Source organism: Chlorocebus sabaeus, chromosome 25 (genome assembly GCF_047675955.1).
Source record: "Chlorocebus sabaeus isolate Y175 chromosome 25, mChlSab1.0.hap1, whole genome shotgun sequence".
In the NCBI taxonomy this organism is placed as follows: domain Eukaryota; kingdom Metazoa; phylum Chordata; class Mammalia; order Primates; family Cercopithecidae; genus Chlorocebus; species Chlorocebus sabaeus.
This window is the reverse complement of record NC_132928.1, coordinates 18,685,708-18,707,915: the sequence shown is the minus strand read 5'-3', so window position 1 is coordinate 18,707,915 and position 22,208 is coordinate 18,685,708. Positions and strand designations below refer to the sequence as shown.

Below are 22,208 nucleotides of genomic sequence, written 5' to 3'. Positions count from 1 at the left end.
TAGCACAGCAGTCTGAGATCTAATTGCAAGGCAGCAGCGAGGCTGGGGGAGGGGCGCCCGCCATTGCTGAGGCTTAAGTAGGTAAACAAAGCCACCAGGAAGCTCGAATTGGGTGGAGCCCACCACAGCTCAACGAGGCCAGCCTGCCTCTGTAGACTCCTCCTCTGGGGACAGGGCATAGCTAAACAAAAAGCAGTAGAAACCCTGGCAGAGGTAAATGCCCCTGTATGACAACTTTGAAGAGAGCAGTGGATCTCCCAACACGGAGGTTGAGATCTGAGAACAGACAGACTGCCTGCTAAAGTGGGTCCTGAGTAGCCTAACTGGGTGACATCCCCCACTAGGTATAGACTGACACCTCACACCTCACATGGTGGGGTACACCCCGAGACAAAGCTTCCAGAGCAAGAATCGAACAGCAACACTCGCTGTTCAGCAATGTTCTATCTTCTGCAGCCTCCACTGCTGATACCCAGGCAAACAGGGTCTGGAGTGGACCTCAAGCAAACTCCAACAGACCTACAGCTGAGGGTCCTGACTGCTAGAAAGAAAACTAACAAACAGAAAGGACACCCACACCAAAACCCCATCAGTACGTCACCATCATCAAAGACCAAAGGCAGATAAAACCACAAAGATGGAAAAAAAGCAGGGCAGAAAAGTTGGTAATTCAAAAAACAAGAGTGCATCTCCCCCTCCAAAGGAACGCAGCTCATTGCCAGCAACGGATCAAAGTTGGACGGAGAATGACCTTGACGACATGAGAGAAGAAGGTTTCAGTCGATCAAACTTCTCAGAGCTAAAGGAGGAATTACGTACCCAGCGCAAAGAAACTAAAAATCTTGAAAAAAGAATGGAAGAATGGAAAACTAGAATAATCAATGCAGAGAAGGCCATAAATGAACTGACAGAGATAAAAACCATGACACGAGAAATACGTGACAAATGCACAAGCTTCAGTACCCGACTCGATCAATGGGAAGAAAGAGTATCAGCGAGTGAGGATCAAATGAATGAAATGAAGTGAGAAGAGAAGTCAAAAGAAAACAGAGGGAGAAGAAATGAACAAAGCCTGCAAGAAGTATGGGATTATGTGAAAAGGCTAAATCTACATCTGATTGGGGTGCCTGAAAGTGACAGGGAAAATGGAACCAAGTTGGAAAACACTCTGCAGGATATCATCCAGGAGAACTTCTCCAACCTAGTAAGGCAGGCCAACATTCAAATTCAGGAAATACAGAGAACGCCACAAAGATATTCCTCAAGAAGAGCAACTCCAAGACACATAATTGTCAGATTCATCAAAGTTGAAATGAAGGAAAAAATGTTAAGGGCAGCCAGAGAGAAAGGTCAGGTTACACACAAAGGGAGGCCCATCAGACTAACAGCAGATCTCTTGGCAGAAACTCTACAAGCCAGAAGAGAGTGGGGGCCAATATTCAACATTCTTAAAGAAAAGAATTTTCAACCCAGAATTTCATATCCAGCCAAACTAAGTTTCAGAAGTGAAGGAGAAATAAAATCCTTTACAGACACACAAATGCTTAGAGATTTTGTCACCACCAGGCCTGCCCTACAAGAGATCCTAAAGGAAGCACTAAACATGGAAAGGAACAACTGGTACCAGCCATTGCAAAAACATGCCAAAATGTAAAGACCATCGATGCTAGGAAGAAACTGCATCAACTAACGAGCAAAATAACCAGCTAATATCACAATGACAGGATCAAGTTCACACATAACAATCTTAACCTTAAATGTAAATGGACTAAATGCTCCAATTAAAAGACACAGACTGGCAAATTGAATAAAGAATCAAGACCCATCAGTTTGCTGTATTCAGGAGACCCATCTCACATGCAGAGACACACATAGGCTCAAAATAAAGGGATGGAGGAAGATCTACCAAGCAAATGGAGAACAAAAAAAAGCAGAGGCTGCGATCTTAGTCTTGGATAAAACAGACCTTAAACCATCAAAGATCAAAAGGGACAAAGAAGGCCATTACATAATGGTAAAGGGATCAATTCAACAGGAAGAGCTAACTATCCTAAATATATATGCACCCAATACAGGAGCACCCAGATGCATAAAGCAAGTCCTTAGAGACTTACAAAGAGACTTAGACTCCCATACAATAATAATGGGAGACTTCAACACCCCACGGTCAACATGAGACAGATCAACGAGACAGAAAGTTAACAAGGATATCCAGGAACTGAACTCAACTCTGCACCAAGCGGACCTAATAGACATCTTCAGAATTCTCCACCCCAAATCAACAGAATGTACATTCTTCTCAGCACCACATTGCACTTATTCCAAAATTGACCACATAATTGGAAGTAAAGCACTCCTCAGCAAATGTACAAGAACAGAAACTATAACAAACTGTCTCTCAGACCACAGTGCAATCAAACTAGAACTCAGGACTAAGATACTCAATCAAAACCGCTCAACTACATGGAAACTGAGCAACCTGCTCCTGAATGACTACTGGGTCCATAACGAAATGAAGGCAGAAATAAAGATGTTCTTTGAAACCAATGAGAACAAAGATACAACATACCAGAATCTCTGGGACACATTTAAAGCAGTGTGTAGAGGGAAATTTATAGCACTAAATGCCCACAAGATAAAGCTGTAAAGATCTAAAATTGACACTCTAACATCACAATTAAAAGAACTAGAGAAGCAAGACCAAACACATTCAAAAGCTAGCAGAAGGCAAGAAATAACTAAGATCAGAGCAGAACTGAAGGAGATAGAGACACAAAAAACCCTCCAAAAAATCAGTGAATCCAGGAGTTGGTTTTTTGAAAAGATCAACAAAATTGATAGACCGCTAGCAAGACTAATAAAGAAGAAAAGAGAGAAGAATCAAATAGACACAATAAAAAATGATAAAGGGGATATCACCACCGACCCCAGAGAAATACAAACTACCATCAAAGAATACTATAAACACCTCTACGCAAATAAACTAGAAAATCTAGAAGAAATGGATAATTTCCTGGACACTTACACTCTCCCTAGACTAAACCAGGAAGAAGTTGATGCCCTGAATAGACCAAGAGCAGGCTCTGAAATTGAGGCAATAATTAATAGCCTACCAACCAAAAAAAGTCCAGGATCAGACGGAGTCACAGCCAACTTCTACCAGAGGTACAAGGAGGAGCTGGTACCATTCCTTCTGAAACTATTCCAATCAACAGAAAAAGAGGGAATCCTCCCTAACTCATTTTATGAGGCCAACATCATCCTGATACCAAAGCCTGACAGAGACACAGCAAAAAAAGAGAATTTTAGACCAATATCCCTGATGAACATCGATGCAAAAATCCTCAATAAAATACTGGCAAACCGAATCCAGTAGCACATCAAAAACCTTTTCCACCATGATCAAGTGGGCTTCATCCCTGGGATGCAAGGCTGGTTCAACATACACAAATCAATAAATGTAATCCAGCATATAAACAGAACCAAAGACAAAAACCACATGATTATCTCAATAGATGCAGAAAAAAAACTCTCAATAAATTCGGTATTGATGGAATGTATCTCAAAATAATAAGAGCTATTTATGACAAACCCACAGCCAATATCATACTGAATGGGCAAAAACTGGAAAAATTCCCTTTGAAAACTGGCACAAGACAGGGATGCCCTCTCTCACCACTCCTATTCAACCTAGTGTTGGAAGTTCTGGCTAGGGCAATCAGGCAAGAGAAAGACATAAAGGGTATTCCGTTAGGAAAAGAAGAAGTCAAATTGTCCCTGTTTGCCAATGACATGATTGTATATTTAGAAAACCCCATTGTCTCAGCCCAAAATCTCCTTAAGCTGATAAGAAACTTCAGCAAAGTCTCAGGATACAAAATTAATCTGCAAAAATCACAAGCATTGTTATACACCAGTGACAGACAGAGAGCCAAATCATGAATGAACTTCCATTCACAATTGCTTCAAAGAGAATAAAATACCTAGGAATCCAACTTACAAGGGATGTAAAGGACCTCTTCAAGGAGAACTACAAACCACTGCTCAGTGAAATAAAAGAGGACACAAACAAATGGAAGAACATACCATGCTCATGGATAGGAAGAATCAATATCGTGAAAATGGCCATACTGCCCAAGGTTATTTATAGATTCAATGCCATCCCCATCAAGCTACCAATGAGTTTCTTCACAGAATTGGAAAAAACTGCTTTAAAGTTCATATGGAACCAAAAAAGAGCCCGCATCTCCAAGACAATCCTAAGTCAAAAGAACAAAGCTGGAGGCATCACGCTACCTGACTTCAAACTATACTACAAGGCTACAGTAACCAAAACAGCATGGTACTGGTACCAAAACAGAGATATAGACCAATGGAACAGAACAGAGTCCTCAGAAATAATACCACACATCTACAGCCATCTGATCTTTGACAAACCTGAGAGAAACAAGAAATGGGGAAAGGATTCCCTATTTAATAAATGGTGCTGGGAAAATTGTCTAGCCATAAGTAGAAAGCTAAAACTGGATCCTTTCCTTACTCCTTATATGAAAATTAATTCAAGATGGATTAGAGACTTAAATGTTAGACCTAATACCATAAAAACCCTAGAAGAAAACCTAGGTAGTACCATTCAGGACATAGGCATGGGCAAGGACTTCATGTCTAAAACACCAAAAGCAATGGCAACAAAAGCCAAAATTGACAAATGGGATCTCATTAAACTAAACAGCTTCTGCACAGCGAAATAAACTACCATCAGAGTGAACAGGCAACCTACAGAATGGGAGAAAATTTTTGCAATCTACTCATTGGACAAAGGGCTAATATCCAGAACCTACAAAGAACTCAAAGAAATTTACAAGAAAAAAACAAACAACCCCATCAAAAAGTGGGCAAAGGATATGAACAGACATTTCTCAAAAGAAGACATGCATACAGCCAACAGACACATGAAAAAATGCTCATCATCACTCGCCATCAGAGAAATGCAAATCAAAACCACAATGAGATACCATCTCACATCAGTTAGAACGGCAATCATTAAAAAGTCAGGAAACAACAGGTGCTGGAGAGGATGTGGAGAAACAGAAACACTTACACTGTTGGTGGGATTGTAAACTAGTTCAACCATTGTGGAAAACAGTATGGCGATTCCTCAAAGATCTAGAACTAGAAATATCATTTGACCCAGCCATTCCATTACTGGGTATATACCCAAATGATTATAAGTCATGCTGCTATAAAGACACATGCACACGTATGTTTATTGCGGCACTATTCACAATAGCAAAGACTTGGAATCAACCCAAATGTCCATCACTGACAGACTGGATTAAGAAAATCCAGTTTCTTAACTATTCAACCAGTTTCTTAACTATTCAACCAAGACTGGATGGCACATATACACCATGGAATACTATGCAGCCATAGAGAAGGATGAGTTTGTGTCCTTTGTAGGGACATGGATGCAGCTGGAAACCATCATTCTCAGCAAACTATGGCAAGAACAGCAAACCAAACACCACATGTTCTCACTCATAGTTGAGAATTGAACAATGAGATCACTTGGACTCGGGAAAGGGAACATCACACACCGGGGCCTATTATGGGGAGGGGGGAGGGGGGAGGGATGGCATTGGGAGTTATACCTTATGTAAATGACGAGTTGATGGGTGCTGACGAGTTGATGGGTGCAGCACACCAACACGGCACAAGTATACATACGTAACAAACCTGCACGTTGTGCACATGTACCCTAGAACTTAAAGTATAACAAAAAAAAAAAAAGAGAAATTACTCTGTGACATAAATGCTGTCCCTAAAAGTATTAAAACGTCACCCCAATATGGGTCATCAGCCTTCCTTGTGGGGACTATGCTGATCATGAGAAAACAAGGCTGGCATCTCTGTCTGAATGGGGACTCAGCCATAAAGGTTAAGTTAAAGCAATGGTTTGGAAACTTCATGACAATTCTCCTTCTGTTCTTCATTACTGCAATTAGATAAAATTAAATTAGCCAAATCTCTCCACCAAGCAAACAGAACACAAATCTTCCACTGAAAGCAGGTGATAATTTTCCAAGATTGCTATGGATGAGAACTTTGTTTTCTCCCTTTCTGATTATTTATAAAAGAATATAAGTGAGTTACAGAAAATAACTGAAATATGTTGAAAAATAGACAATAAAAATTACAAATAAGTCTACTGTCCAGAAAACTTCAGTTAACATTTTGGTATACCTTCCATCTTTCTTTTACTCATATATGCATTTTGATCTAGTTAAGGTTACTATATATATAGCTATATATTCTGCTTTTATCCCACTTAAAGTTGTATTTGAAACATTTTGCATGCCAGTAAAACTTCTTCATATCATTATCGTAACAACTGCCTTAATTTACCATAATTTATTATTCAACCAATCCCTCTGTCTAGACACTATAAAGTTATGAAAATTTCCTTTAGAAAGATCAATCAACTTCCTAACTGCCAGTGTCTTCGGGGACTGTAAACCAATTTTTAAAATTTCTTAAGCAAACACAGAATTAGGAAAGAGACATGGTCTCTGCCTCCACCCTCTTTCAATCAGATAATGTGTGCATTACATGATACAAGTGGTTTTGTATTTCTGAAGTTCTAGATTATTCATATTATAGCTTCTTTCTAAAAGTACAGACTTAGTTTAATCTCTTCAGATGATGGAACAGCTGTATGAGTATTAATGCTTGGTTGGAGTGTTTAGGGTGACACACATAGCCTCCTCCCTCTGTGCTAAGCACGAGCAAACAACATTATTATACGGCAAGTGGCAGCAATATTTACCTAGCAACTTCAAGTCCCTGGAGCACTGTGGAGCAATGCACCACAGTGATGGCAGTGTGTGGGGGACCCCCTCCTCTCCACACTCAGCTCACAAGAATCTTGGGAAGCATCTCTGTGAAGGATTTAGCATCTCCAATCCTCTAAAATAATGAGGGTTTACAGAAAGTTATTGTTGCTTTTGTTGTTGCTTTAGATCTTTGTCAGATCAGCCATTCTGTCTTCATTGCCTGGCCATTCTTCTTTACAAGAACTCTTAGAGGGAGGGGTTAGGTACTAGATGCAAAAATAAATGCCACTTTTTTTCTGATTGAATTGCTAAAAAAAAAAAAATGCTGTCAAGACATCTATTTGAAAAATAATATCATTCTTCTAAATTATATCCTAATAACCAACAAATGTGAAATTTGAAGTAATGTTGACTTTCTCAATATCCCCTTGAAAATTAAAACAAATTTTTCCCCACATTTAGAAAGTAGCATATATTCTTTTAAAGACAACTTGAAAGACAAATATTTTTTAAAAATTAAAATATCCTAAAGCCTCACAAACAAGACATGCACTATAACACGTTGGTGAAAACACCTATGGGCTTTTATCTATGAATGTTTTTCCCTCACATAACTGAGATCAGATTGCATTTAAAAACTGTATTTTACTTACTTTGCTTATTTCTAGTATCGTTTAAAATTTCTTGTGAGTATTGTGAATGGCTTCACTCCTATTTCTTTCTTTCTTTTTTAAGAGACAGGGTCTTGCTATGTTGCCTAGGCTGGAGTGCAGTAGCTCTTCACAGGTGCGATCACTGTGCGCTATAGCCTCAAAGTCCAAGGCTCAAATGATCCTCAACCTCCTGAGTAGCTGGGGCCATGGTCACAAGCCACCACACCTGGCTTTCCCAATTCCTTTCGAATGCTCTGAAATACTTGGTCATTTAGAAGAATATTCCTATGTTCTATCTGTGTCTTTTTAAAACATGCATTTCATATTTCTTCCTCTAAATCCCAAATTTCTGTCTTGACCCCTGGTTTCTTTTCCTGATTCCAGACCCACAGGGTCCAAGTCACTGCTGGACTCTCCACTTTGATACACTATTGGCCATTAAATGCAACAATGTAACAGGTCAAAATGAAGCTCACCACTTTCTTTCTCACCACCATTTCCTCCTGACTTGATCTTCTACCACTGATGCCCCCATTTCCCCACTCATCAGAACTGCCTCTCTTGCTTCCCTCTCTTTGCTCCCCACATCCTACTTAGAACCTTACAGACTCTGCTTCACCATGTTTTATCCACCTTTCCCTCCCAACTATGGATGGCAGATTTAGCAAATAAAAATACAAGATACCCAGTTAAAATAGAATTTCAAATAAATGAATAATTTCACTCATAAGCATATCCCATGAAACATCTGGATAAAATTTATCCTAGAAACTATGTATTGTTTACATGAAATTCAAATTAAACTGGGCATGTGGTATTGTATTTGGCAGCCCTACTCCTGTCTCCATTTTTACTGCCTGCATCTTAACACTCCTTACTTCTGCTATAAGCCATAGTTACCTAACAGCCTCCTGGTCTCTCTGTTCAATCCATTAATCTTTACAAATCACAGCTGTAATAGTGCCATGCTTTACTCACCACCTTCAGTGGTTTCCACTGCTGAGTTCCTTATGCTGACCTTTAAACTCATCTCATAGACTAGCCCTGATATGCCTCCCCAGCCCCATATCCCACTGCTGCCCCGTAGGGCTCGCAGCTACAGCTCAAGTAACTATCTTGTGGTTATGAAACACCCCCAACACTTTCCTTCCCTAGGCCTCAGCTCACATCATCTTTTCCATTTAGAATGCCCTACCTCACCTGTCCAAACCTTGACTCCATCCTCACAGAGCTGCTACTCTAGGCCTCTTATACAGATCACTGGGAAGTTGATCCTACCATGTGGTATGTCAAAAAAGTAGAGAATTGATCATTTCATGTGGTTTAGGTTAATGTAATAAAAGGTCTCCTACCCAGGGCATCCCTGCCTTAGTTGCTTCCCCACGTTCATCATCTCATCCCGTTCCACAAAAAACATCAAGCAGTAACTGCCTAAAGCAATGTTTCTCAAAGCGTAGTCCTCCAACCACATGCATGGAATCACCTCTGGGGCTAGGGCTATAGATTCAGAACCTGCAGGGAACAAATGGGGCTTGGCATGATGAACAAGTTTCCCAGCTGAGTTTTGTGTTCACTATAGTTGAGAACCACTGGCCTCATGGAAAGGCTGCTCAGTCTGCTTTCCTCACGTTGGTACCTGAACATGCCACATGCATTTCCATGTATTCTCTAATACCTCTGGAGGCCCGTGCTGTACTTTCCACTTTCAGACTCAGACTACAAAACTCCTACTTGTCCTTCCGAGCCCAATTCAACTTCTACCTCCTGCATGATCATTTCCCTGCTCACTGCAAGAAGTCTATAGAAAAAGGTACCCATGTTACTTATTGCCACTAGCCACGCATTTGTCTCACCCCATGTAATGGAACATTCCTCCAAGACAAGATTTTTCTCTGTACCCCCAAAGAGATTAAGACCATGTTATGCTCTGGTGATTGCTAAATAAATAGATGCTGCAGTAATATCCAAATTAGGTCAATGAACCCAAGAAAGTTAACTAAGCAAAAATGAGAGTACCTTCCAAATTAGGAACTGTGACAAGGAGGTGTCCTTCTAAAAACAAATAAGTAAATAAAATAAAGAAGATTTCATCCATGAACAAGCATTTATGCCTTTATGTACATATAAGTCCTAACTCAATAGTGACAGGACTGCAAGTAAGATCTGTGCCACGTGAACTAGGGCCTGCTCATCAATCTTCCCCATGGCTCTTCCCATTTCTTGGCAGACTTTGGCCCATCCACAAATCAAGAAGAGAGTTTCCTGTAGTCGAAAGCCATACCTGGACCTGTTCCAAAAAGACACTGCAAACTGAACAAAATAGACCCATCTTCTTTCTTCCTTCACTTCCTCCTCCTCTGGCCCTGTTGACTTCTCCAGTCACTTCCGGAAACTATTCCCTGTCCTCACCTCCCACATCCCGGAGGTTCTCCCTCCCCTGATATCTGTAGATTCTGGCTCTCCTTCTACTTCCTTATTCAGGGGTTCACCATTTTTCCTGAGCCTCTCTGCTAGTCTCCATGCCTCTGTATTTGTGGAACCCAAATCTTCCTGTCAACCCCCTTTCTAAAACTCTCTCTGGGTCCTTATCCCCATAAGATAAAGTCTTACTCTGGACTGTGGGGCTCCTCACAGCCTAACCTCTGCCTTCCTTTCAACTGCATTCTATTCGGAAAATAGCCTCTGGTGCTTTCCATGTGCTAGGTGCCGGAGATATGAAATCAAAGGGTCTGGGGCTCCCAGGAGAGTGGGGAGTAAACATGCAATTGATGCAGTGTGATAGGCTCGGTTAAACACAGGAGGCCTTTGAAGACTCTTAACCAGCTAGTGGCAACTCCTGCAAGGAGTTATAGCAGAACCAGGACTAGAGTTAAATCTCTAGCTTCAGGACTCTTTTTACTGCTTGATGCAGCCTGACCAAAATACTTCTGTTTGCCCCAAGGAAAAAAAAAAAAATCCACAAAACGGAAAAACACAAGATGATCCATAAAGAAAATACAAATTCAGTATTAAAATGCAAAACCCATAAACATTACTAAGGGGACACTAAATCGCAGTGAAAGGAGATCATATAAATACTGCACTTATAAGATGGAAATGCAGGGAGATACTTAACACACTTATGCACAGCCCAGATGCTAGTCCATGACTCATCTATGTTGCTGAGTCACACGGTAACACAGAACACCAAGATAACTACTTACATGCAGATGCTACTAATACTACTTGGATAGGGGAAAAATGGTATCTCTACCTTTTAATATTGATATCTATAAAAATTAAATTACTTTTTAAAATCTAATAAATAAAATGCACATGTGAAAATCTCAAATTTATTTCAAGGAGCCAAGAAACTAGATTTGAGAAGCCATTAAATGATTTCTAAGGGAATTCCAAAAAGATATGAGGATTTTGTGCAAAATTAAGGCAGAGAGAAGAGTAAAGGGACAGGAGATCATAGAGATTTCTGATATGTTCTCTGTCCTCGGAGAATATCATCTAGATTTGTGGGACCACGTTTTAAACTGCAGACTGTGATCAGGTCAGGAAAACAATTTAGTGGGTCATGATGGTCATTTTTTTAATGAAAGAGAACATTATCTAATAGAAAATACCAGGTTGCAACTCACATAGCAAGAGAAGTATCAAATTCTGCGTATAACTGTGTGTGCACTTGTATATGTATTCATTTGCAATGTAATATACATTTCATATGGCAGGTTCCAGTCACAAAAGTTTGAAAAACACTCTTCTTTAAAAGACTTTCCTTAGAAGGGCTTTATTTTTAACACAAACTAAACACACTTAGTTATGAGTACTGGCCCTTTTCTTTGTTCTTGGCATCTGTGCTAAAATTAAAGAGAGAATGTGAGTGGAATATTAGAAATGGAAGGAGGAGGCAAATTAGCAGAATGTAAATGAGTGAATTGATAATAACAGAACAAAGAGCAAGACAACGAGATGGATGAGCTCTGGCGTTTTTTTCTAAAACCTCTTGCTTGTGATAACTAAGGATTACTTGGATATTTTCTGTCCTCTTTACAGCACTGGATATACGGTAGCTGCTCAATAATTGCTCATCCAGTGATCCTCTAGAATATCTGCATTCTCTCTATGTCAATGCTAATCATGCAGAGTGATGGCTGTCTTTCCACTGTCAGTCCCCTCCACTTGTAGGAGGCTGGACTCATGTTTGGTCCACTGCTATATCCCCACCCCTATGACAGTGCCTGGCGGATAGCAGGTGTTCAATGCATTTTGGTTGAATTGTATTGAAGGGCATCAACAGACAATATAGTTATAATGCCCATTTGATGCTTAACCCCCTTGCAAGAAAAAACTGATTTCAGTCCACTGACCAAAGATATGCTAATTATAGAAAAACAGCAAGAACAAAACTCTAAATTTAAGTTTCCAGGGAGCCAACAGCTTAGAGTCACTTATGCCTCTTTGTCCAGAGCTCAGGTTGACTCGAAGGACTTGTCTCGACCTTTTAGAGAATAAGAGCCCCTTGAAATCTGGTAAGTTATTTAGAATATTGAGTTTGGACCTACTTTTCAGACCCAGTCTGGCTCCTAGAGACAAAGTGGAGAAGCTTTTTCTAGTGTAGACAGCTTGAAGGCAACAACCACTTTGAATCCAAAGCTGCTGAGCTATTTCAGAGATCCTGTCCACATTGCTAACTAGAGCAGGCAGAATGCCCGGGAAGGCCCAAAGTAGAGGGCTAGATTTAGAGACGCAGTCAACAAGGTCAAGTAATTCAACAATAAATCAAGCCCTGGTTTCTTCCTCACAAGAAGCCTAGGATGAAAGGAAATGAGAAGGGGCTAGGAAGCTGTTTGTCTCCCCCACCCCTCTTCAGCTCCGTCATGCCTCCATGCCTAAGTCTAGGTGTTCAAACCAACTCCTAGAAATGTAGCTGTGTGTGGTGAGTCACGAAGGATGCCCTGAGCATGGAAAGGCATATGGTCAGTTATCAGTGGGAAGATGAGTGAAAGATGCCCTTATCAAAGGGTTAAGTCAAAGGTCAAACTTAAAGTATTGCTCGCTAGTTAACAGGTGCTCATCTCAGCCAGGCAAACATAAAAACATGGCTATGACCACCAGTGGAAATTCCTCTTTATCGTGCATGCTAGAACTTAAAGTATAATAAATAAATAAATAAATAAAAGAAATTCCTCTTTATCAAGGAAACTGATGAGTATTAAAGGTAGAGAAAAATGCTCCTTCATATCAGACATACTAAAGCAATGGTTTTTACCTTCATGAGTCCTATATATACACAGTTGAATCTCGCTTCTCTGTGAAAAGGGGGCAAGGAACAGAGTAACTCTGGTCTGCAAAGTTCAATGGATACCATAGAATCTAGAACACTTATTTTGGCAGACAGTTTCAGCCTCCATTCCCCACCCCATTTCTTTTTGCTTGTTTTATTGTTGTTGTTGTTGTTGTTGTTTGTTTGTTGAGACAAGGTCTCCTTCTGTCACTCAGGCCTCAGGCCAGAGTGCAGCAATGTGATCATGTCTCACTGTAACCTTTGCTTCTGATCCTCCCACCTAAGCCTCCTGAGTAGTTGGGAGCACAAGTGTATACCACCATGCCCATCTAATTTTTATATTTTTTGTGGACACAGGGTTTTTGCCATGTTGCCCAGGCTGGTCTTAAATTCCTGGACCCAAGATATCCATCCGTCTCAGACTCCCAAAGTGCTGGGATGACAGGCATGAGCCACTGCACCTGACCACCCCACCCAATTTCTATCCCACTCTCCCTCTGACCATCTGCCAATGTATGCTGAAGGAGCATAAATCATCCTTAGGTTAACTTCAGCCAAATGTAATCAAGAGAGCCAGTTGGCTTAGGGCTCAAAAAACAAGAAGGAAGCTACATATTGTGTGCTCCAAAGTCAAGCAGGAACAAAGTTGGGGCTTTTCTTTTTCTTTCTTTCTTTCTTGTTTAAAATAACACTATCTAATGTCTCTATGTAGTTTGAATCTCAATTCTAACTTCAGCATAACTTAATCTCCTCCGGCCTCAGTTTTCTAATAAATCATTTGTAAAAGATAAAACACGTTTACAATCTCTACCAGTACCTGGCAACTTAATGGGCCAGCATACTACATTAATTATCATCAGAGGCTGGGCGCGGTGGCTCATGCCTGTAATTTCAGCACTTTGGGAGCCCAAGGCGGGCAGATCACAAGGTTAGGAGATGGAGACCATCCTGGCTAACACGGTGAAACTCCATCTCTACTAAAATCAAAACAAAAAACAAAACAAAAACAAAACAAAAAAATTAGCTGGGCATGGTGGCGGGTGCCTGTAGTCCCAGCTACTTGGGAAGCTGAGGCAGGAGAATGGCATGAACCCAGGAGGCAGAGCTTGCAGTGAGCCAAGATCGCACCACCGCACTCCAGCCTGGGCAACAGAGCCAAGATTCCGACTCAAAAAAAAAAAAAAAAAATTATCATCAGAACTGCAGTATTACATTTTGTAATCCATTTTGGATTGAAGCAGAGGTTCTGGAGTCAGAGGGACTCTGGAATGCTGGTTTCATGGACTTCATCAGCCATGAGGAAATTTCCTTAACCTCTTTGAACATTAATTGTCTCATCTACAAAATGGGGATAATAAAACCATTTCATAGGGTTACTGTAAGGGTGAAATGAGCATCTGTGTGTCAAATGCTGTGTGTCAAATGGCACAGAATAGATGACCATAAATGATAGCTATTATTATGATGATGGCTTGCCCCCTTAGAGATATGCCACCAATAAAGAGCTGTTCTCTGGCTAGCTCAGAAAACCAGACACATTTCCTAAAAGCTACTGATGCTCAATGTCCTGATTACCAACACGTTCCCCCGCGTCCCTGCTCCTCCTCCCACATTCTCTATTACTGTGGATGGTGTACCAGCTTCCCTGTTATCCATGTGAGAAAACCTATAGTCCTCGTTGACTCCTCCTTCCCCGCCACAGCAAATCTGTCATTGGGTTCCAGTGATTCTACTTCTTGAATATCTCAACTCCATCTGTTTCTCTCCATCTGCTTGCCACAGTATTAGTTCAGGCCACTATCAACTTGCCTCTAGATAACATGCCTCCCACCTGGTCTCCTTACCCCAGCCTTCCCCGTTCAATCCACTCCCCAAGCTGCAACTACTGCCATCTTTCTAAAGTACAAATCTCATCATGCCTCTCCCCTGCTTTCAGCTCTTCATTGGCTCCCCCAAATAATCCCAGTCACCTAATGTGGCTTCCAGAGTCTGCCACGATCTGCCTAGTGCTTCACTCCCTCCCTAGTCTGATATCTTACCATGTCCCCTCTTGTGCTCCAGCCACACTAAATAATTTGTAGTTCCCCAAGTGAGTCATGAATTTCTCCCTCTGAAAGGATGTGACACATTTAGGATACATCATCCCTTCTCTTCTCCATGCTAACTCATTCTCAATTTTTAAGTTTTAGCATAGGTACAGGAAAACTTCCCACTTGAATACTGGGTTAGATGTGCCTCCCATCGTACTGTGAATGTCTGCTTATTTGTTCATCTCCTACACTAGACTGGGAGCCCCTTGAGGATAAAACCCATTTTTCTTATTGAAATACTTCAGACATCAAACAGCGACTGGCTTTGTGCCAAACAGGCTCTCGCTGTTTGTTTGTTGGATAGATAAGTGAATATTAGCAATTGGCCCTGCCTTATGAAGCAATCTCTACCTGAAGGCAGCAGTGGCATTGAGCTGCCCAGTAGCTAAGCCAACCCCAGGTACCTTTGCTCATCCAGCAAAGCCAACACCTACCTAGGATGGCCACCACCTCATCATCTTGGATCACCTCCAGGGAGCCAGAAACCACAAAGCAGAGGCTGTCAACGCTCTCTCCTGCATGGTAGATGAGATCCCCTGGGGCACAATGCACCGTCTGGAACTCCATGGCCAGTGCCCGGAGGCAGCCATCACTGGCCAGCCGGAAGGCCGGGTGCTCCTTGAAAACCTTGCGGTTCAGGTGCACGCAGATGTCAGCTCTCATGTCCTTGGGGCAGATCTGCAGGACCTAGCCAGGCACAGAAAAAAACAGTGTGAGGGTCCTCACTGTGGCCTTCAGCACTTCAGGGGGAGGAGCAACATCCACTACACCAGACTACACTCTTGTAACCAAAGTTCCTGCCCTTATGGAGCTTATATTCTTATAGATGAGACAGATAGTTTCTAAAAAAAATCTGTGCTGAATGTTCAGGACAGGGGTCTGAGAGTCAGCACTGGGAGTAAGTAGGACTCCTGTAGACTAGTGGGTCAGAGAAGACTTCTCTGGGAAGGTGACTTTTTTTTTTTTTTTTTTTCGAGACAGAGTCTCACTCTGTCAGCCAGGCTGGAGGGCAGTGGCATCATCTCAGCTCACTGCAAGCTCCGCCTCCCAGGTTCACGCCATTCTCCTGCCTCAGCTTCCTGAATAGCTGGGACTACAGGTGCCCGCCACCATGCCCAGCTAATTTTTTGTACTTTTAGTAGAGACGGGGTTTTATCATGTTAGCCAGGATGGTCTCGATCTCCTGACCTCGCGATCCACCCGCCTCAGCCTCCCAAAGTGCTGGGATTACAAGCGTGAGCCACCGCACCCGGCCCGGAAGGTGACAGTTAAGCTGACTCCTGCATAAGTGCCAGAGTGAGCCATGTGAAGAAGAACATCCCAGCAAGATAGCAAACACAAAGACCCTAAGAGAGCCTGAGCAATGGCCAAAAGGAGTGAGAGCAAAGGGGCAGGAGATGAGGATCAAAGACAACACGAAGTACAAGAGACTTTCAGGTGTAATAAGCCTTGGGTTTTACTCCGAGTATGATAGAGAAATACTGAAGGATTTTTGAGCAGGAGAATGTCATGACCTGACTTACATCTGAAGAAGATCATCGAAGGTACAGAGTGATGTTAGAGAGTGCTGACTATAGGGTGTCAAGAGTCTAGCCAAGGAATCTAGTTAGGTCCCTCCTGCAGCTGTCCAGGTGAGAGGTGAGGGAAGCCTTGACTGGGATGCTGGCAGGAGAGCCAGGGAGGAGCAGTTAAATTTAGAAAAGACTTTTAACGGAGAACGGACATGATTTGCTGATGGACTATGAATATAGGGTGTTATTTAAAGACAGATATAAAGTAACATTTACTAAGCACTTACTGAGTGGCAGGCGTTGCTAAGCACTTTAGAATCATTCATTCATTCAATATTTATCACACACATTATGGTATGCCAGGCATCATCCTAGGCTCTGAGGATGAAGCAGTAAAAAAACAAAAATAAAAAAAGACAAAACTCCCTGCCCTCATATAAGTTACCATCTAATGGGAGGAGACAAATAATAAGCAAAATAAATAAAATTTAGTGGTAAGTGCTTAAAGAAAACAATAAAAAAAGGAAAGAAGGATAGGCAAAGTTGAAAAGGGTTGTGATTTTACATTTTAAACTGTTATGTGCATTTGCTAATTTAATCCTCCCATAAACTGTATAAGTGTTATTATTATATCATTTTACGATGAGAAAACTGAGGCACAAGGAAGAGAAATAACTTGTCCAAAATTGCCAGGAAATGGCACAGCTGGGGTTTCAGACTAGGTAGCTTGACATCAGAGCCTGGTTTAGATCCCAACCAATTCCTATACTAGGCAGCTGCCCCCCCAAAAAGGCTTGTAATTTTATTATCAACATCTCAGCAGCAACCTGGAATTCAAGCAAAATGAAAATTGGAGGATGCTATGCAGGTCTCATCTTCTGAAAAAATTAAAAATTTACAGGTTTTTCTAGAGTGAGAAATATTTCTCTGGACTAAATGTTTGCAATAAAACATTGCATGGCCCCTTACATAGCAGGCATTAAGTACGGACACCTTCAAGCAAACTTCTCCAGAGAAATCAGAAGTGTTTCTAAAATAATCCATTCTCCCATCCTAGCTTATAAGCAAAGCTAGGGGCATAAAATCAAGTATGTTCAGTGATGACATTTTCCTTGAGGTTCTGGGTACTTTCCCACCACTGCTTCTCTGCCTTAGCACAAGCCATTTGCTACTGTATCTGCTGCTCATCCCCAAAGTTGGAAGACTTTCAGCCTCCTTCAAAGTGCAGCTCAAACCTCACCTCACCCCCGATGGCTTCACTTATATCCCCACCCCCTCAGGTGCCCCTGTGCTCTCCTTGGAGGTACAGCAGTGGAAAGAGGTCAAAGAGCTGAAATCCCAGCTCCTTCCCCTCCAGGTGACACTTTCGTTTCTCCTATCAAATGCAGACTGTTAACACTGACTTGCGAGATTAAATGAAATTATATCTACCAGTACACAGCCTGGGACAAAGCTTGGCCCCAGTAGGGGATTCGGAAAGCACAGATGCCCTTGCCCTGTGTACCTCTGCATTCTTGATCTGGGATTGCAGGATGCCCAGCAAGTGAGCATGCCCTCTGGGAGTACAGACACAGGACAGACCAAGGCAGAGAGGAAAATTCAGAATACCAATGCTTGGGTGGAGCACTTGCTAAGGACTTACTTCTATAAGGCTCATTCAAAACAAGACTCCTGCAGAAATGCAGATTTAATTTAGTTCCTCTTCTCTCTGAGCAGATCACTAGATAATGGGCAGCACTCGCACGCCATGTCAAAACTGTGCCCAGTAGTCTGGAACCAAGACTTATTCTCCAGGTGAGTTCACCTTTAAATACATGGCTTCCCCTGGGCTAGACTTTACTCTTTCCCTGGAAGAGGCTGCTAGTGAATGAGGCCTTGGCATGGAGACAGTGTTTTATTCTGGGCACTGTTCCCAGAGCCAACGGAAAGTACAGTGTGAGCAGGTGAGGGAACCTGGAGGGGAGAAATTGCAAACTGTCACAGCCATCAGTCATTTCCATCATTCTTCCCATCTATTGGCTCCACACTGAGGTGGGTGGGGTGTCTGGAATTCCTTTCTCTGAGTGGAGTGGGGAGGTCTCAACTCTGAGACCCCACAGCCACCCTCCCCGGCTCTGGCCACCTTTCATACTGCTAGGTTTTGAGAAGAGACCATCCTTACTCTTCCTTGAAGGTCTCAAAGGCTAAAGGGAGATGTCAATGTGGAATCTCCTCCAGGCTAGGCAGAACAGGAGTCCTAAGTAAGAGAAGAGGCATTAGAATCAGGTAGAACTGGATTCAAGTCCCAGCCTCAGCACTCACTAGATGCATGAATGTGAGGCAATAGTTAGCTCCTCTCCCTATGTCTTCATTTTTTTGAAATTTCATATAGAATTCTTCTGAGGATTCCATGAGCTGTTGTGTGGAACATCCTGGTATAATGCCTGACACATACAAGTGTTCAATGCCTGTGAGCTCTCATTTTTGATGTTGCAGCAGCAGCAGCAGCAGCAGCAGCAGCAGCAGCAATTTCAGGGAGGCTTTGAAGTCCAGAAGGTCATAGCCAAAAGGGCTTTAGAGGTCACCTAGTCTTAAAGATCATGTTTCCATGTGTACAGACATAAAAACAGACTTGGAGAGAGACAAGCGATGTGTTCAAAGTCACCAGCCAATAGCTGGTAAAACTGGGGTATCCCAGCACTACCACCCACATGCCCTGGCTCCCTGGTTGTCACTGACCATTCTGACTTAAGATTGTAGGGGAGGGGCAGATGTGGAGAGGTATAGGACGACAGGACTGGTTCTCTCCCCAGCAGCTGCCTGCCACAAGCTCCTGCCTAGAGGAGCAGCCAGCCCGGGACAGACTGGGCTCCAGAATGAGCTGGGTCCACGGCTATTCCCTCTTCCATCTGGACCGGGAGCTGGGGTAAATCCCAAAGCCCTTCAAGAAAGTGAGGGCAGATCTGCAGGACAGATCTGCAGGGAGAGTAAGAGAGAGCAAATGCTGACGGTGCTGTCTCCCATGGGCAGCCACCCAGCCAGCCCTACAGCGAGCGGGGGGAAGGGCTTCTTTCCAGACAACCAGACTTACAAAGGCATCCTGGTGCCTGGGAAAAGGAGCCCTAGGGCAGAGAGATCAAAGTTCCTTTCTGCTCCATCAGCTGCCAGGAACCCACAGAACCTACAGGCATTGTTGAGAGAACACAGCAGAAACAACAGGCGTAGTTGGGGCAGGTGGTTGGCAAAGGCGGCCACTAAGTTCAGCCCCAGCTGATGCCCTGCCCATCCAAGAAATTAGAATGACTCTGTTGGGACTCATCCTCCTTCTCTCTAGTACATGTTTTAAATTTTTTTAAGTAATAGTAGGAAAAGCACAAGCTTTGAAGTCAGACAAAATGGTGTTCAAATCCTGGCTTTGCCATTCTTTATTCTGTGACCAGGGGCAGTTAGTAAAATGAATCAGGCCTCTTGTGCTTACCCCCTTCAATAGGGTAACAGGGTTGCTGTGGAGGCTAAATGAGACACTAGTGCAAGACCAGACATATAGAAGAAGCAAAACAAATATCTGTTCTTAATGCATGTTCAATAAATGGTAGCTGAGGTTGTAGTAGTGGTGTTATGGTTATCACGGCAAATAGTGAGCAAAACCAAAGTAATGTTCAAGTTGAGGATTAAATTCAGTTCAATTTTTCTTTTTAAACTGTCAACTCTCAACTGACAATTCTAATGAAGGAAGACTGGGAACATAAGTAGCTGATCCCAAAGCCAGCTGAATTTGGTTTGCAATGTGTCATTAGGTATTTTTACAATTGTGTTACCTTTCTGTTTTCCTCATTCTAACAGTCGAAAGAATCAGTATGCCCTGAGTACTTACAGACCGGTGATAAAAAATAGACTTGATAAAGACTGAGAAGCAGAGAACGAATCTCATTGAGAATGGATTTAATCTCAATAGATCTGAGATTAAATCTTTTTTATAGAAAATATGCAAAGAAAATTCATAAGTTAATAATAGGAAGTCCACTGTATGTTTTCTCTATTATTTCCAGTACCACCAAATTTTCATTACTCTATTGAAATGCATCTAGAATGATACAACCGTTAGAGAACAATAGGAATTTATCACCCTCTCCATTTTACAGGTGGGAAAACAAATAACCAGAGAGATGCCTAATTGATGTTCTGGTCAAGTCATCAAGATGATGAAGGCACAAACTCTTGATCACTGTTTCCTGGACTTGTCTGGTGAATAGGGTTGCCTGGGCACTTGTTAAAAATTCATGGCACATGTACACCTGTGTAACAAACCTGCACGTTCTGCACATGTACTCCAGAACTTAAAGTATAATTTAAAAAAAAAAAGAGTAACTCCTTAAAAAAAATGCTCTCTCACTTCCCCTAAGTTCTCATTCCATAGATCCAGTGAAGGCTGGGATAGTTTTTAAGGGCACTTATTAAAAATGCTCCCTCACCTCCCCCAACTTCTCATTCCACAGATCTGGGATGGGGGCTGGGATTGTTTTTAATGATGACATCATGGGATTCTTTCTTTGAGACAGTCTTGCTCTGTTACCCAGGCTAGAGTGCAGTGGCATTATCTTGGCTCACTGCAGCCTCTGCCTCCTGGGTTCAAGCAATTCTCCTGCCTCAGCCTCCTGAATAGTTGGAACTACAGGCACATGCCATCATGCCCAGTTAATGTTTTGTATTTTTAGTAGAGATGGGGTTTCCCCATGTTGCCAGGCTGGTCTCAAACTCCTGACCTCAAGTGATCCACCTGACTCGGCCTCCCAAAGTGCTGGGATTATAGGCATGAGCTGCTGCATCTGGCCTGACATCATGGGATTCTTATCAGGGTCAAGATGAGGGTGAGCTAAGTGAGGCAAAGCCTTGGGCACATAAAATTAAGGGAATGCCAAAAAAGTCAGTAATCAAGATAAATCATAGTTTAATGCTATTTTTTTTAAAAATTAAGGTTAATGCAAAAAAATCCATGATGAACAAAATACCGAAAGTTTGAATGAAGACAAGATCAGTAACAGTGCTGTGCTATCTTCAAGTCTGGGTAAAAAGAAAATTGGCAATACTGATCTCCCTTCTCTAGTCATAGCCCTGATTCTTATCATCATCCAAGTTTGGGAAATTCTACCCTGGACAGTTAAACTTCCAGCTCCTCTCTTCTCCAGGAAATACACCCTGCTTTTCTAATTTCTTAAATAATGATTTTTGATTGTTGGTCTTGGAGTAAGGCTGATCTAGAAGTAAACAAAACCTCTGGAGGTAGGACCTGGAATCCCAAAGTACCCAAGTGAATTCTGAGCATAGCCAGGTCTGAGATCCACTATCCTAGGCAAGCCTCAACACCCCTAGGGAAAGCAAGAGACAAATGATTTCCCTGAGCTCCTCAGCCTCCTTACCTTCTCTGTGTCAATGCCTCTGGACATGGACCAAGTGGACACGATATAATCCATGACTCGCTCACTCAATCCTTTTGGCACCTGGTAGAGCTTCAGGAAGTCCCGAACACTGTTGAGCATCTCATGGTATCTGTTGGTGTTGGCATACATCTGTTGGAAAATGGTCGTCACATTTCCGAAGATGGTGGCATAGAGAAGTGCTAGAGGTGAGGAGGAGGAGCAGGAGAAGAAATAACACGTGAGTGGTCCCTAAGCCAGGGTTCCAGAATGCTCAGCTTGCTCAGAGTAGGCCATTGGCCAGAGCTGCCTCCCCCTCCCGCCCGCAGTGCAGACTGCTTGACTATTCTCAGGAGACCCTCTCACCTGGAGCTTCTGGGGCATGGATGCAAAGAAAGAGCCTCCTAACACCAAGCTACTAGGAGAAACCTGTGGGAGGCAGGGTTAGGGTGG

The 22,208-nt window shown here is 42.4% G+C and overlaps 1 protein-coding gene across 2 annotated transcripts in view; it reads right to left on the bottom strand.

Annotated features, from left to right (window-relative positions):
• Positions 1 to 22,208, bottom strand: part of KCNH1 (potassium voltage-gated channel subfamily H member 1) — a 452,115-nt gene that overhangs the window by 107,601 nt on the left and 322,306 nt on the right. For both annotated transcript variants that reach the window (XM_007988540.3, XM_007988541.3), the window contains exons 8-9: positions 21,759 to 21,958; positions 15,286 to 15,538 (exon numbers count right to left, since the gene is read on the bottom strand). In XM_007988540.3, coding sequence (XP_007986731.1) covers positions 15,286 to 15,538; positions 21,759 to 21,958 — 453 coding nt within the window. The remainder of the gene's footprint in view (positions 1 to 15,285; positions 15,539 to 21,758; positions 21,959 to 22,208) is intronic.